Source organism: Diabrotica virgifera, chromosome 2, assembly GCF_917563875.1.
Source record: "Diabrotica virgifera virgifera chromosome 2, PGI_DIABVI_V3a".
In the NCBI taxonomy this organism is placed as follows: Eukaryota; Metazoa; Arthropoda; class Insecta; order Coleoptera; family Chrysomelidae; genus Diabrotica; species Diabrotica virgifera.
In genome coordinates, this window is record NC_065444.1 from 65,367,471 (window position 1) to 65,379,382 (window position 11,912).

The 11,912-nt window shown below is 32.8% G+C and overlaps 1 protein-coding gene across 2 annotated transcripts in view; it reads left to right on the forward strand.

Moving 5' to 3' along the window:
* The window catches only part of LOC114335773 (peroxisomal targeting signal 1 receptor), an 82,105-nt gene extending 76,597 nt beyond the window's left edge, over window positions 1-5,508 (forward strand). For both annotated transcript variants that reach the window (XM_050642611.1, XM_050642612.1), the window contains exon 10: window positions 4,827-5,508. In XM_050642611.1, coding sequence (XP_050498568.1) covers window positions 4,827-5,031 — 205 coding nt within the window. In that variant the 3' untranslated portion in view covers window positions 5,032-5,508. The remainder of the gene's footprint in view (window positions 1-4,826) is intronic.
* Window positions 5,509-11,912: the final 6,404 nt, after the last annotated feature.

Consider the following 11,912-nt stretch of genomic DNA (forward strand, 5'->3'; position numbering starts at 1 on the left):
CTTTTGATGTAAAAAATTAGGGAAGCAGGAATTCAACAGTTCAGAATTTTACATTGAGTTTCCTACATTGTTGTTTAGTCGCATAATTTTGTATATAATTTCATGATTTTTAATACCCTATTTCATCTTCAACAATATCATTAAGTGCATCATAGGGTTCATTCTCAGAAAATTCTCCATATCGAGAATATTCTCTGATTTTTCATTCTCGAGAATTTTCCAACACTACCTATAGGTTCCAAAAGCTGCAGGTTTCAAATAATGATTCTATATAAGTTTGGTTGAGTGTATTTTGTTTTGTCTTCATTTATTTTTAAACCAATATTTAATGCAGCTTCTTCAAAGCTCGAGAACATATCCTTAACTACTAATGTTGATTGTGCCACTGCATCTACGTCATTGGCAAGACATATTCTAAGGCCAGGTTAAACAACAATGGGGATAACGGATCTCCCTGTCTCGGTCCAGAAAAATCACAAAATTTCAAAATTATTTACGTCCCGAGGAAAATATTTTAATTATTATGGTATTTCCATTTTCTAATAGCGTTTTAAAATTGTAAGAAATAATTCGATGAAAATGAATATAAAAGAAAATCTTTAAATATTTCTGTTTCATATCTCTTACTATCCATTTCCAATTCTTTTCTTACATCAAGACGCTGTACTGATCACAAACTTACAAGTCATTATCAGCGTCAACATCTTCTACAGTGGAATTAATAAACTAAGTACTTAATTAAGTTCTTCCCTTTACCATTATTTCGTACACGCTTTTCTATTCTCTAAGTTTTTTTATTCGTTAGTTGTATCATCTTGAAACGGATAGTGCCTGTAAAGTTCGGTGTACTTCATCAGTTACATTTCTATGTTGTCATAGTACAACCGAGTACAAATCTGCTGGTTCATTCCCTTGCACCCCTTCATGACCCGGCACCCATATTACAGACACTTTATCTTTTGCCAATTTTGATTTGGCGAGTGGGTTCTTTACTGTCGAGAGTAGCCGCTTGGCTATCTGTATAAATTTTGATTCTCTTTGCTTTAGATTAATGATTTCATCAATGCAGGCCACCAAAGCAAAAACTTCAACCTGGAACACAGTTATATGGCTGTAAGCTGTAAGATTTATTATAAATTGCTCGTGAAAAGTTAGGAATATAGAAAATTATGCTCATTTTCATTTCTGATTTTTCAAGAACAGATTAACGGATTCCGCAAATTTTTGAAGTGAAAACTTCTTTAGGGACGTTTGCGATTTTTGGATAGGGGAAAAAGCAGTGAATTCGCGACCGTCATCGCTTATGCTATGTATTATTTGTATGTATATATAAATTGTATAGAAGTATTTAAATTTAAAATAAATGTAAAACCTATTTTTGAATGGGGAAAAAGAATTTATTTCGCGACCGTCATCTCTTCGGCGAAATAAATTTTGTACGTATATGTATTGAAGTGAAAACTTCTTTAGGGACGGTGTGCACTTTTTGATGGGGAAAAAGTATTGAATTAGAGACCGTCATCGCTTCGGCGAAATAAATTTTTAAAGTGAAAACTTCTTTTGGGGACGTTGTGTACTTTTTAGATGGGGAAAATATTTAATTAGCGACCGTCATCACTTCGACGAAATAAATTTTTGAAGTGAAAACTTCTTTAGGGACTTTGTTCACTTTTTGGATGGGAAAAAGTAATAAATTAGCGACCGTCATCACTTTGACGAAATAAACATTTGAAGTGAAAACTTCTTTAGGGACGTTGTGCACTTTTTGGATGGGAAAAAGTATTAAATTAACGACCGTCATCGCTTCGACGAAATACATATTTGAAGTGAAAACTTCTTGAGGGACGTTGTGCCCTTTTTGGATGGGGAAACATATTAAATTAGCGACTGTCATCGCTTCGACGAAATAAATTTTTGAAGTGAAAATTTCTTTAGGGACGTTGTGCACTCTTTGGATGGGGGAAAAGTATTGAATTAGGGACCTTCATCGCTTCGACGAAATAAATTTTTGAAGTGAAAACTTCTTTAGGGACGTTGTGCACTTTTTGGATGGGAAACAGTATTCAATTAGCGACCATCATAGCTTCGGCGAAATAAATATTTGAAGTGAAAACTTCTTAAGGGGCGTTGTGCACTTTTTGGATGGGAAAAAAGTATTAAATTAACGACCGTCATCGCTTCGAAGAAATAAATTTTTGAATTGAAAATTTCTTTAGATACGTTGTGCACTTCTTGGATGGGGAAAAACTATTGAATTTGCGGCCGTCATCACTTCGCTGAAATAAATTTTGTACATATATTAATTATGTGTATGTATACATAAATAGCATAGGGCATAGGCATCGCGTATATGATATAGGTATAGCACTTCTTTTTGGATGGGGAAAAAGGATTGAGCTCGTAATTTATATACTCTAAGAAGTTTTCACTTCTGTCGGCACTCCCACGAGTGCCTTCAATTTTTTTTTATTAACTATTTTTAATGGGAAATAAGCCACAATTTTACTAAAAAATTATTTTATTGACGTTTAGACGTTAAATCGTTTTTTGCACAGTTGTGCAAAGGTTTACTCAAACTTCTTTTTCGTACTTATACCGTGTAGAAAAAAAGACATGTTTTTCTTATGTTAAGTTTGAAACGCCCTGTAGGGAGGACGAGTACAAATGTGAGTATTCATCACAATCGTATTGTAGCCTTATGTTTTGTGTCCCTGATATCTTTAAAAACAAAAAATAAACGGTTTTGTAGTTTAACATGTGCTTTAACCGAAACAAAAGTGTGAGACGCCTCGTAGGGAGGAAAAGACACAAAGGTGGGTATACATATACATCGATATTATGTCGTAGTCTCATATTTTACGAATATTTTATTTTTTTAATTTCTCATCTTAATAACAACACGGTTTTATTATTTAGTATGTATTTTAACTGACGACATGCGATACGTGAAGAGGCCATGTCTTGTCATACCACTAAGATGAAATTATTTTCTACATATAGTTCGAAAGGAACAGAGTGTTTAAAGGAAACAAAATCTGTGTAATGTACCTCTCGCTATTTAAAGAGCCTCCACGGAGACACCAAATCCGTACTTATTCTCAAGGAAATTCTGCCCAAATTATCACAGGGCCTCCATTAAACAATCTCGTCTCTCTTATATTACGCTGTGCATACCGCTTACCTGGTCGACAAATAACTCTTATAGGTGTCGATAAGAATTGTTTACCTTATGTGCCTTTCCGTTTTTAAAGTTTTGTTAACTGTTATTTTTTATTGTTAATTTAGTTTTGTTTCAGTTTAAATACCTGTTAAAGAGTAAAACCACCTATCTTCTTTGTTTCTAAAGATATCAAGGACATTCAAAAAAGAAAATGTTCACAAAACATAAGACTACAATACGATTCCGATGTATACCAACATTTGTACCTCGTCCTCCCTACAGGGTGGCACAAACTTAACATAAGAAAAACATTTCTTTTCTTCCACCCGGTATAAGTACAAAAAAATAGTTTGAGTAAACCTCTGTACAACTGTGTAAATACTAAAGAAAAATCTAAAATAATAAAAAAAAATTAGCGGAATTCGTTAATCTGTTCACGAAAAAATCAACTATGAAAATGAGCATAATATCCCTAACTTTTGACGAGCAGTTTATTACATGGTTGCCTAAAGACTGGTGATCCAGTACCATGGAAAGTGTTAGGTCCATCAGTGAACCATATTAAGTTCATATTACCATTTAGGACTTTTTGCTCTCTTAAGTGGTGTTAATCTTTTCAGTGAAGATGATTAACTATTTAGATGGGAAATAAGCCACAATTAAATTGAAAAAATAATTTTATTAACGTTTCGAAGGCCAAATCGGGTTTCGTTGTCAAAATACAAAATACTACTAAAATAAACAAAAATGTTGCTAAGTAAAAAAAGTTCTTCTAATAATTCATTTAATCTGACTCATTTATATTGGCAATTCAGACGTATATTATACATTTTAAAGTAGAAGACTTTAAAATGATATCGCCAATATTTATGAGTTGCGTTCCTGGGACGACTTTACTAAAAGATAATTCATTCGATTACATGAAATCAATCCCAACTCAAGAATATCCGTCACAAAAAAATCATAGCATGTAATCTGTCTTTAAAAAGACAACCAAATGCAACAATGACAGTAAAATTCTCGCGTTATCGTTGCATTTGGTTGTCTTTTTAAAGACAGATCACATGCTATGATTTTTTTGTGACGGATATTCTTGAGTTGGGATTGATTTCATGTAATCGAATGAACTATCTTTTGGTAAAGTCGTCCCAGGAACGCAACTCATAAATATTTTCGATATCATTTTAAAGTCTTCTACTTTAAAATGTATAATATACGTCTGAATTGCCAATATAAATGAGTCAGATTAAATAAATTATATTAGAAGAATTTTTTTTTACTTAGCAACAACATTTTTGTTATTTTAGTAGTATTTTGTATTTTGACAACGAAACCCGATTTGGGCTTCGAAACGTTAATAATATTATTTTTTCAATTTAATTGTGGCTTATTTCCCATCTAAATAGTTAATCATAAAAATGTCACAAGGAAATAAATTGTCTAGATTTTACTTTTACTTCTATGAGAATTTAGAATGTTACTTTTAGATCTTAGCCCTTCACGTCAAATGTCGTACATTGGATGACAGCTGTCAAAATCGGGAACATTTTGTAACGTCATCTGCCGAAGGCTAGAGTTATGTCAAATGACTTATATGTATATTCAAATTACTATTTGTCTATGGAGTAAGTAACTCAGTATACCACTTACCATATTTTTGTTTTAGAGAAGCGGCGGAGCACTTCTTAACAGCCTTAAATCAACAAGCAAGAGGGAAGGATGTAGTAAACTCGGGTTCTATGTCCCAAATGTCGGATACAATATGGTCGACACTACGCATGTGTATATCTTTGATGAATAGAGGCGACCTCAAACATCTCGTGGATAAAAGGGATTTAAAAGAATTAAATAAAGCATTTGGAATCGATTAATCGGTCTGCATTGTTTAATTGGTGCTATACACATTGGGAGTAATATGTTGATGTTGCGAGGATTTCTATAATTGTATAGTTGTGTTGTAATTACTGAGGAAGTATATATTCCCGTATTTGGAAACAACACTACCATCATCACATCTTAAATTAAAATTTGAATCCTCGAAAGACATCCTAATAACTAGCATTGCCTTTAAATATTGAAGACTGACAAGGAACAATAGTTGGAAGGAAGTAACAATTTTGACAGGAGGGATGGCGAGTGGAATTGGGGCATCCTGACTAACGTGGAAATACGTTCTGGATATTGTTGGACTTTTATTTGCGAATTTGGGAATACTCCTCATATGTATGGAACCTGTTTAAAGTTATCTTGGAAAAGGTTAAAGCCTAAAAAAAAGGAAAAAATTGTTATTTTTTTATGAATATAATGGTGGCATACATAATAGGTTTTAAATGCATTATTATTGTTGATTTTGTTGTATTATTTAACCTTAATCCTGTCTACCCATTTTCCCGATGTCCATCGGGTAATCCGGAATATTTAAGAATAAAAGAATGCATTATAAGACCAAGTAATTGGACTTCTTAAGTTTAATGCTTATTCTGAAGAAATCATACAAGAAGCTTTGGTAAACGAGACAGTCGGCATAAAAGTGAATGGAAGTTTAATTAATAACGTTAGGCATGCCGACGATACAGTCATAATAGCCGACAGCTTGAAAGACTTAGAAAGAGTAATGAACAAAATATTAAGATATAGTGGAGAATACTCTCTATTAAAATCCACGAGGAAAATAAACTTCCTGTAGCTGGCTGTATATAGTCCTGTCGCCAGGGGGGGTACAACGGCCTCCTTAATTCAGATGGACTTACCCAAGTTTTTTTTATATATTTTGACCCGCAGAATACGAATATTTTGGGTAACAGTTGATCCGGATGTCGATAAGATTGTTATAGACAAAGAACTTGAGGAATTACATAACAGCGATTTCTCGCAAAACAAAACATCTTTTTGTATTTTTTGGGTCATTTTAAGCAAAAAATATTCCTACAAGTTTTTTCGTAGAATGCATAGTTTTCGAGATAACCGCGGTTAAACTTTCAAAAAATCGAAAAATTGTAAATTTTAAACCCGAATAACTTTTGATTAAAAAATAAAGTAGCAATTCTGCTTACCGCATTTGAAAGTTTAAGTCAAATTATATCGGTTTTGATTATTTGCATTGCTAAAAATTTATTATTTTATTGTTAAACAAAGCTGTAAACTGTAGTAAACACCTAGTATGTGAGTGATGTTTTCTATGATTTCTCATTTAAAATCGAACGAGTAGGTAGAGTAGCTACAAGTGCAAGCGAGGCAATTTCTACGTAGCATGCGGTAAAACGCATGTATTAGGCACGGGAAACCTATGTGTTTATAGATTAGTTTAACAATAAAAAAATTAATTTTTAGCAATGCAAATAATCAAAACCGATATAATTTGACTTAAACTTTCAAATGCGGTAAGCAGAATTGCTACTTTATTTTTTAATCAAAAGTTATTCGGGTTCAAAAATTGCAATTTTTCGATTTTTTGAAAGTTCAACCGCGATTATCTCGAAAACTATGCATTCTACGAAAAAACTTGTAGGAATATTTTTTGCTTAAAATGACCCAAAAAATACAAAAATATGTTTTGTTTTGCGAGAAATCACTGTTATGTAATTCCTCAAGTTCTTTGTCTATAACAATCTTATCGACATCCGGATCAACTGTTACCCAAAAAATTCGTATTCTACGGGTCAAAATATATAAAAAAAACTTGGGTAAGTCCATCTGAATTAAGGAGGCCGTTGTACCCCCCCTGGCGACAGGACTAATACCATAAATCACAAAAATACCAAGTTTTTTGTAAAAGGTATATATTAAAATACCCTAAATAAGGGTCACAATACAAAACGTTTTCGGATTAAGGAATCCATCATCAGTGTTTAAAGGCCAAAAATTGCATGCCTGAGCCACCAAAATGTATTGGGTAAAAACCCTTTAAATGTAAATGATATGGTTGTTTCACATATTTATATAAAGATCATCTGATGTTAAAGATATGCCTGGATGTTACCCAGGGCAACACAGGACTCTTCCCACGTGGTTCGAATTTTTTTTGGAGAAAACCTCACATATTGGATTTCAATGGCCAACTGTCAGTTGTCAGTTGGCCATTGAAATCCAATATGTGAGGTTTGCTCCAAAAAAATTCCAACCACGTGGGAAGAGTCCTGTGTTGCCCTGGGATTGGAATTTTTTTGGAGAAAACCTCGCATATTGAATTTCAATGGACAATTGGATTTTCAATGGCAATATCTGACAACTGTTATCAGTTGGCCATTGAAATCCAATATGTGAGAATTTCTCCAAAAAAATTCCAACCACGTGGGAAGAGTCCTGTGTTGCCCTGGGTAACATCCAGGCCTATCCTTAACATCAGATGATCTTTATATAAATATGTAAAACAACCATATCATTTACATTTAAAGGGTTTTTACCCAATACATTTTGGTGGCTCAGGCATGCAATTTTTGGCTTTTAAACACTGATGATGGATTCCTTAATCCGAAAACGTTTTGTATTGTGGGCCTTATTTAGGGTATTTTAATATATACCTTTTACAAAAAACTTGGTATAGTGAGAATTGAAAAATAATGTGCCAACTTCGTGAAAATGAAAAAGATTTTATGCAGCAAAGATTTGACATTGGCCCTCAGACTAAGACTAGTTAAATGTTATGTACACAATGCGCTTTACTATGGGACAGATCGAAATGCAATAAATCGACTTAACGCGTTTGAGATGTGGACATTTAGAAGAGTGTTAAGATTTCATGGGTAGATAGAGTCACGAATATAGAAGTGTTAATGAGAATAGATAGAAAAGAATAGTTAGTGTTAGAGAGAGGGGGAAATTGAAAACACAATAAAAGGAAATTGCAATATCTCGGACATGTGATGAAAGGTGAAATATAACATCTTGAGACTCATATTTCAAGGAAACAAAGGGTAGGAGAAGCGTAGAAAGGAGACAATTTTCCTGGTTGAAGAACCTGCGAGAATGGTTTGGTTGCAGCTCAAGGCAACTGTTCAGAGCAGCTGTCTGGAAGGTCAAAATAGCCACGATGATTACCAACCTTCGTCGCGGAGATGGCACTTAAAGAAGAAGAATGCATTATAACAACAAGTAACTGGACTTCGTAAGTCCTAGGTTTTCACCCAAAGTGATCGAAAGTAGAACCGGACGTCGATATTTGAACTCTTCATGTAACTTTGCGTCGATTGATATATGCTTTTACTAATTTTGAGTCAATTTTACTAAACTTTCGGTCATAATTGGTTAAGAGTGTAGGAAAAAAATTTCGGGCCAATTGTTTTTAAATGCATTCATTCTTTTTCGAATCCTTAGAAAACTAACAAGTATTTTTGAAAAATTTAAATGCAATGTTCAAGATTACATTATTACCGAAAGTCCCTGAAAAGTTATTGTTGAAGTGAAAACTTCTTTAGGGACGTTGTGCGATTTTTGGATAGGGGAAAAAGCATTGAATTCGCGACCGTCATTGCGACAGTCGTCGCTTATGTTATGTATAATATTATGTGCATGTATATATAAATTGTGTAGAGGTATTTAAATTTAAAATAAATGTAAAACCTATTTTAGGATGGGGAAAAAGGATTGATTTCGCGACCATCATCGCGAATGTCATCGCTTCGGCGAAATAAATTTTTTTACATAATATATAGATATAGTTATATTATGTGTAGGTTTATATAAATTGTATAGAAGTATTTAAATTTAAAATAAATTTAAAACCTATTTTAGGATGGGGAAAAAGGATTAATTTCGCAACCGTCATCTCTTCGGCGAAATAAATTTTGTGCGTATAATTATTATGTGTATGTATATAAATTGTGTAAAAGTATTTAAATTTAAAATAAATGTACAATATATTTTGGATGGGGAAAAAGGATTGATTTCACGACCGTCATGTCATCGCGACCGTCATCGCTTCGACGAAATAAATTTTGTACCTGTATTATTATAATCTATGTATAATAATAGTAATATTATTGAAGTGAAAACTTCTTTAGGGACGTTGTGCACTTTTTAGATGGGTAAAGTATTGAATTAGCGACCGTTATCGCGACCGTCATTGCTTAGGCTTAGACGAAATAAATTTTGAAGTGAACACTTATTTAGGGACGTTGTGCACTTTTTAAATGGGGAAAAAGTATTGAATTAGTGACCGTCATAACTTCGACGAAATAATGTTTTGAAGTGAAAACTTTCTTAGGAACGTTTTGCCCTTTTTAAAATGGGGAAAAGTGTTGAATTAGCGACCGTCATCGCTTCGGCGAAATAAATTTTTGAAGTGAAAACTTCTGTAGAAACGTTGTGCACTTTTTAGATGGGGAAAAATTATTGAATTAGCGACCGTCATCCAGACCATCATTGCTTCGACGAAATACATTTTTGAAGTGAAAACTTCTTTAGGGTGGTTATGCACTTTTTAGATGGGGAAAAAGTATTGAATTAGCGACCGTCATTGCTTCGACGAAAATAAATTTTTGAAGTGAAAACTTCTTTAGGGACGTTTTGCCCTTTTTAAACGGGGAAAAAGTATTGAATTAGCGACCGTCATTGCTTCGACGAACTAATTTTTGAAGTGAAAACTGCTTTAGGGACGTTTTGCTTTTTCCGATGGGGAAAAGTATTAAATTAGCGACCGTCATTGCTTTAACGAAATAAATTTTTAAAGTGAAAACTTCTTTAGAGACGTCGGCGTCGTGCTCTTTTTAGATGGAGAAAAATTATTGAATTAGCGACTCCTCGCGACCGTCATTGCTTCGACAATATAAATTTTTGAAATGAAAACTTCTTTAGGGACGTTGTGCACTTTTTAGATGGGGAAAAAGTAATGAAATAGCGACTTTTTAGCGAAAACTTTTTTAGGGAAGTTTTGCACTTTTTAGATAGGGAAAAAGTATTGTGTTTGCGAGCGTCATCACTTTGCCGAACTAAATTTGGTACGTATATATATATATTATGTATGTGTATACATAAATAGCATAAAACGTACGCAACGCGTATATAATATAGGTATAGCACTTCTTTTTGGATGGGGAAAAAGCATTGAGCTCGTAATTTAGATACTATAAGAAGTTTTCACTGCTGTCGGCACTCCCATGAGTGCCTTAATTTTTTTTATTCTAAGGGACTTTCGGCCCTCGGTAATAATGTAATCTTTCATTCCGCGTTTAAATTTTTCAAAAATATTTATTAGTTTTCTCAGGATTCGAAAAAAATGAATGTATTTAAAAATTATTGGTACGAAATTTTGCGCCTATGCTCTTAAACGGAAATGACTTCAAAACCGGAACTAAAGGTTCAAGCTCGACTTTTCAATACGCTTCGATTGATATGTCACATGGACTATTTCTACGACTATAATATGGCACTTCTGGTTAGAACTTTTTAACTGGAAATATCTAGAGATGAAAGACTAATTTAAAAAGTATCTAGGAATCTGGGCGTGATCTGGGAAGTACATAGAGACTAGTGATGTAACGAATATTCGCATTCGCAAAATTTGTGCGAATGTTTTGCGAATATGAATATCTGAAAAAAATAATTTGAAAATAACGTTAGATTAATAAAATCAAAATTTATTCTCTTTCTCATCTTTTTTTATTAAAAAAAGGTAACTTAACCTTGTATAATCAGATTATCAGTTGTTTTATTATTTGATATAATGTAATAAAGCTTAAGATTCAGATTGATTTACACTTAATATCAATTAACTTCTCATTATAAATTTAGAAAGCATTTCAAAAATAGAAACAAATTAAAAAAAAACAACATTCGCGAATGTCGTTATTAGATATTCGCATTCGTATTCGCGAATGTTCAAAAAACGACATTCGTTACATCACTAATAGAGACCTAAAAGTAATTTGAATTTTTAAAACGGGGACAAAACTTGTGAATACCCTTGTGATTTAGTGCCGATTTTAAAATTATCTATAATATATTCACTTGAAAGAAATGTAGCTTTGAAATACGTACATGCAGAGAACACGTGAATAGAGGTGTTGATTGTCGTTACTTTTGAGTACCTACTTGTTACTTTTGGAGACATATGGTTAATTTTTAAGAATCTCGGGGGTCCAGTAATTTGAGAAAGTATGAAAAGAAATTTGCGCAATGAGTGAAATACTAGTGCTGCTTTTAAATAGTAGTTAAAATTAGTAATATAGTTAAAGATTTATATGTCACTTGAAAAGTATCTAGGAACGTTTGAATAATTTTGAAAATATCTAGAATCTTCAACAAAGAAATAGCTTCAGAACAATATTCATAATTAACTATTTTCAATGGGAAATAAGCCACAATTTTACAAAAAAAAAATGATTTTATTAACGTTTTGACGCCCAAGTCGGGTGTCGTTGTCAAAATACAAAATAATTATTTATTATTTTCTATTTTGACAACGACACCCGACTTGGGCGTCGAAACTTTAATAAAATCATTTTTTTGGTAAAATTGTGGCTTATTTCGCATTGAAAATAGTTAATTATAAAAATGCCACAAGGAAATAGCTTCAGAACAAGATTAAGAAACAATATTCATAATAATAATTTTTAACCGAGTTATTAAGCCTTGAAAATAGTAATTTTCGCATTTTTAAACGCTTTTCTTTAGTTCAATCGTTAGGGTAAAACCTCTAGACGTTAATTTGACCGCCTTTTCTTCAATGCAAATGAACGAAAAATTGCAGACATATGCATTCGCGGGAACAATACACAAATAGTCAATGTACAAAAAGCTAGTACATATGTGAGAG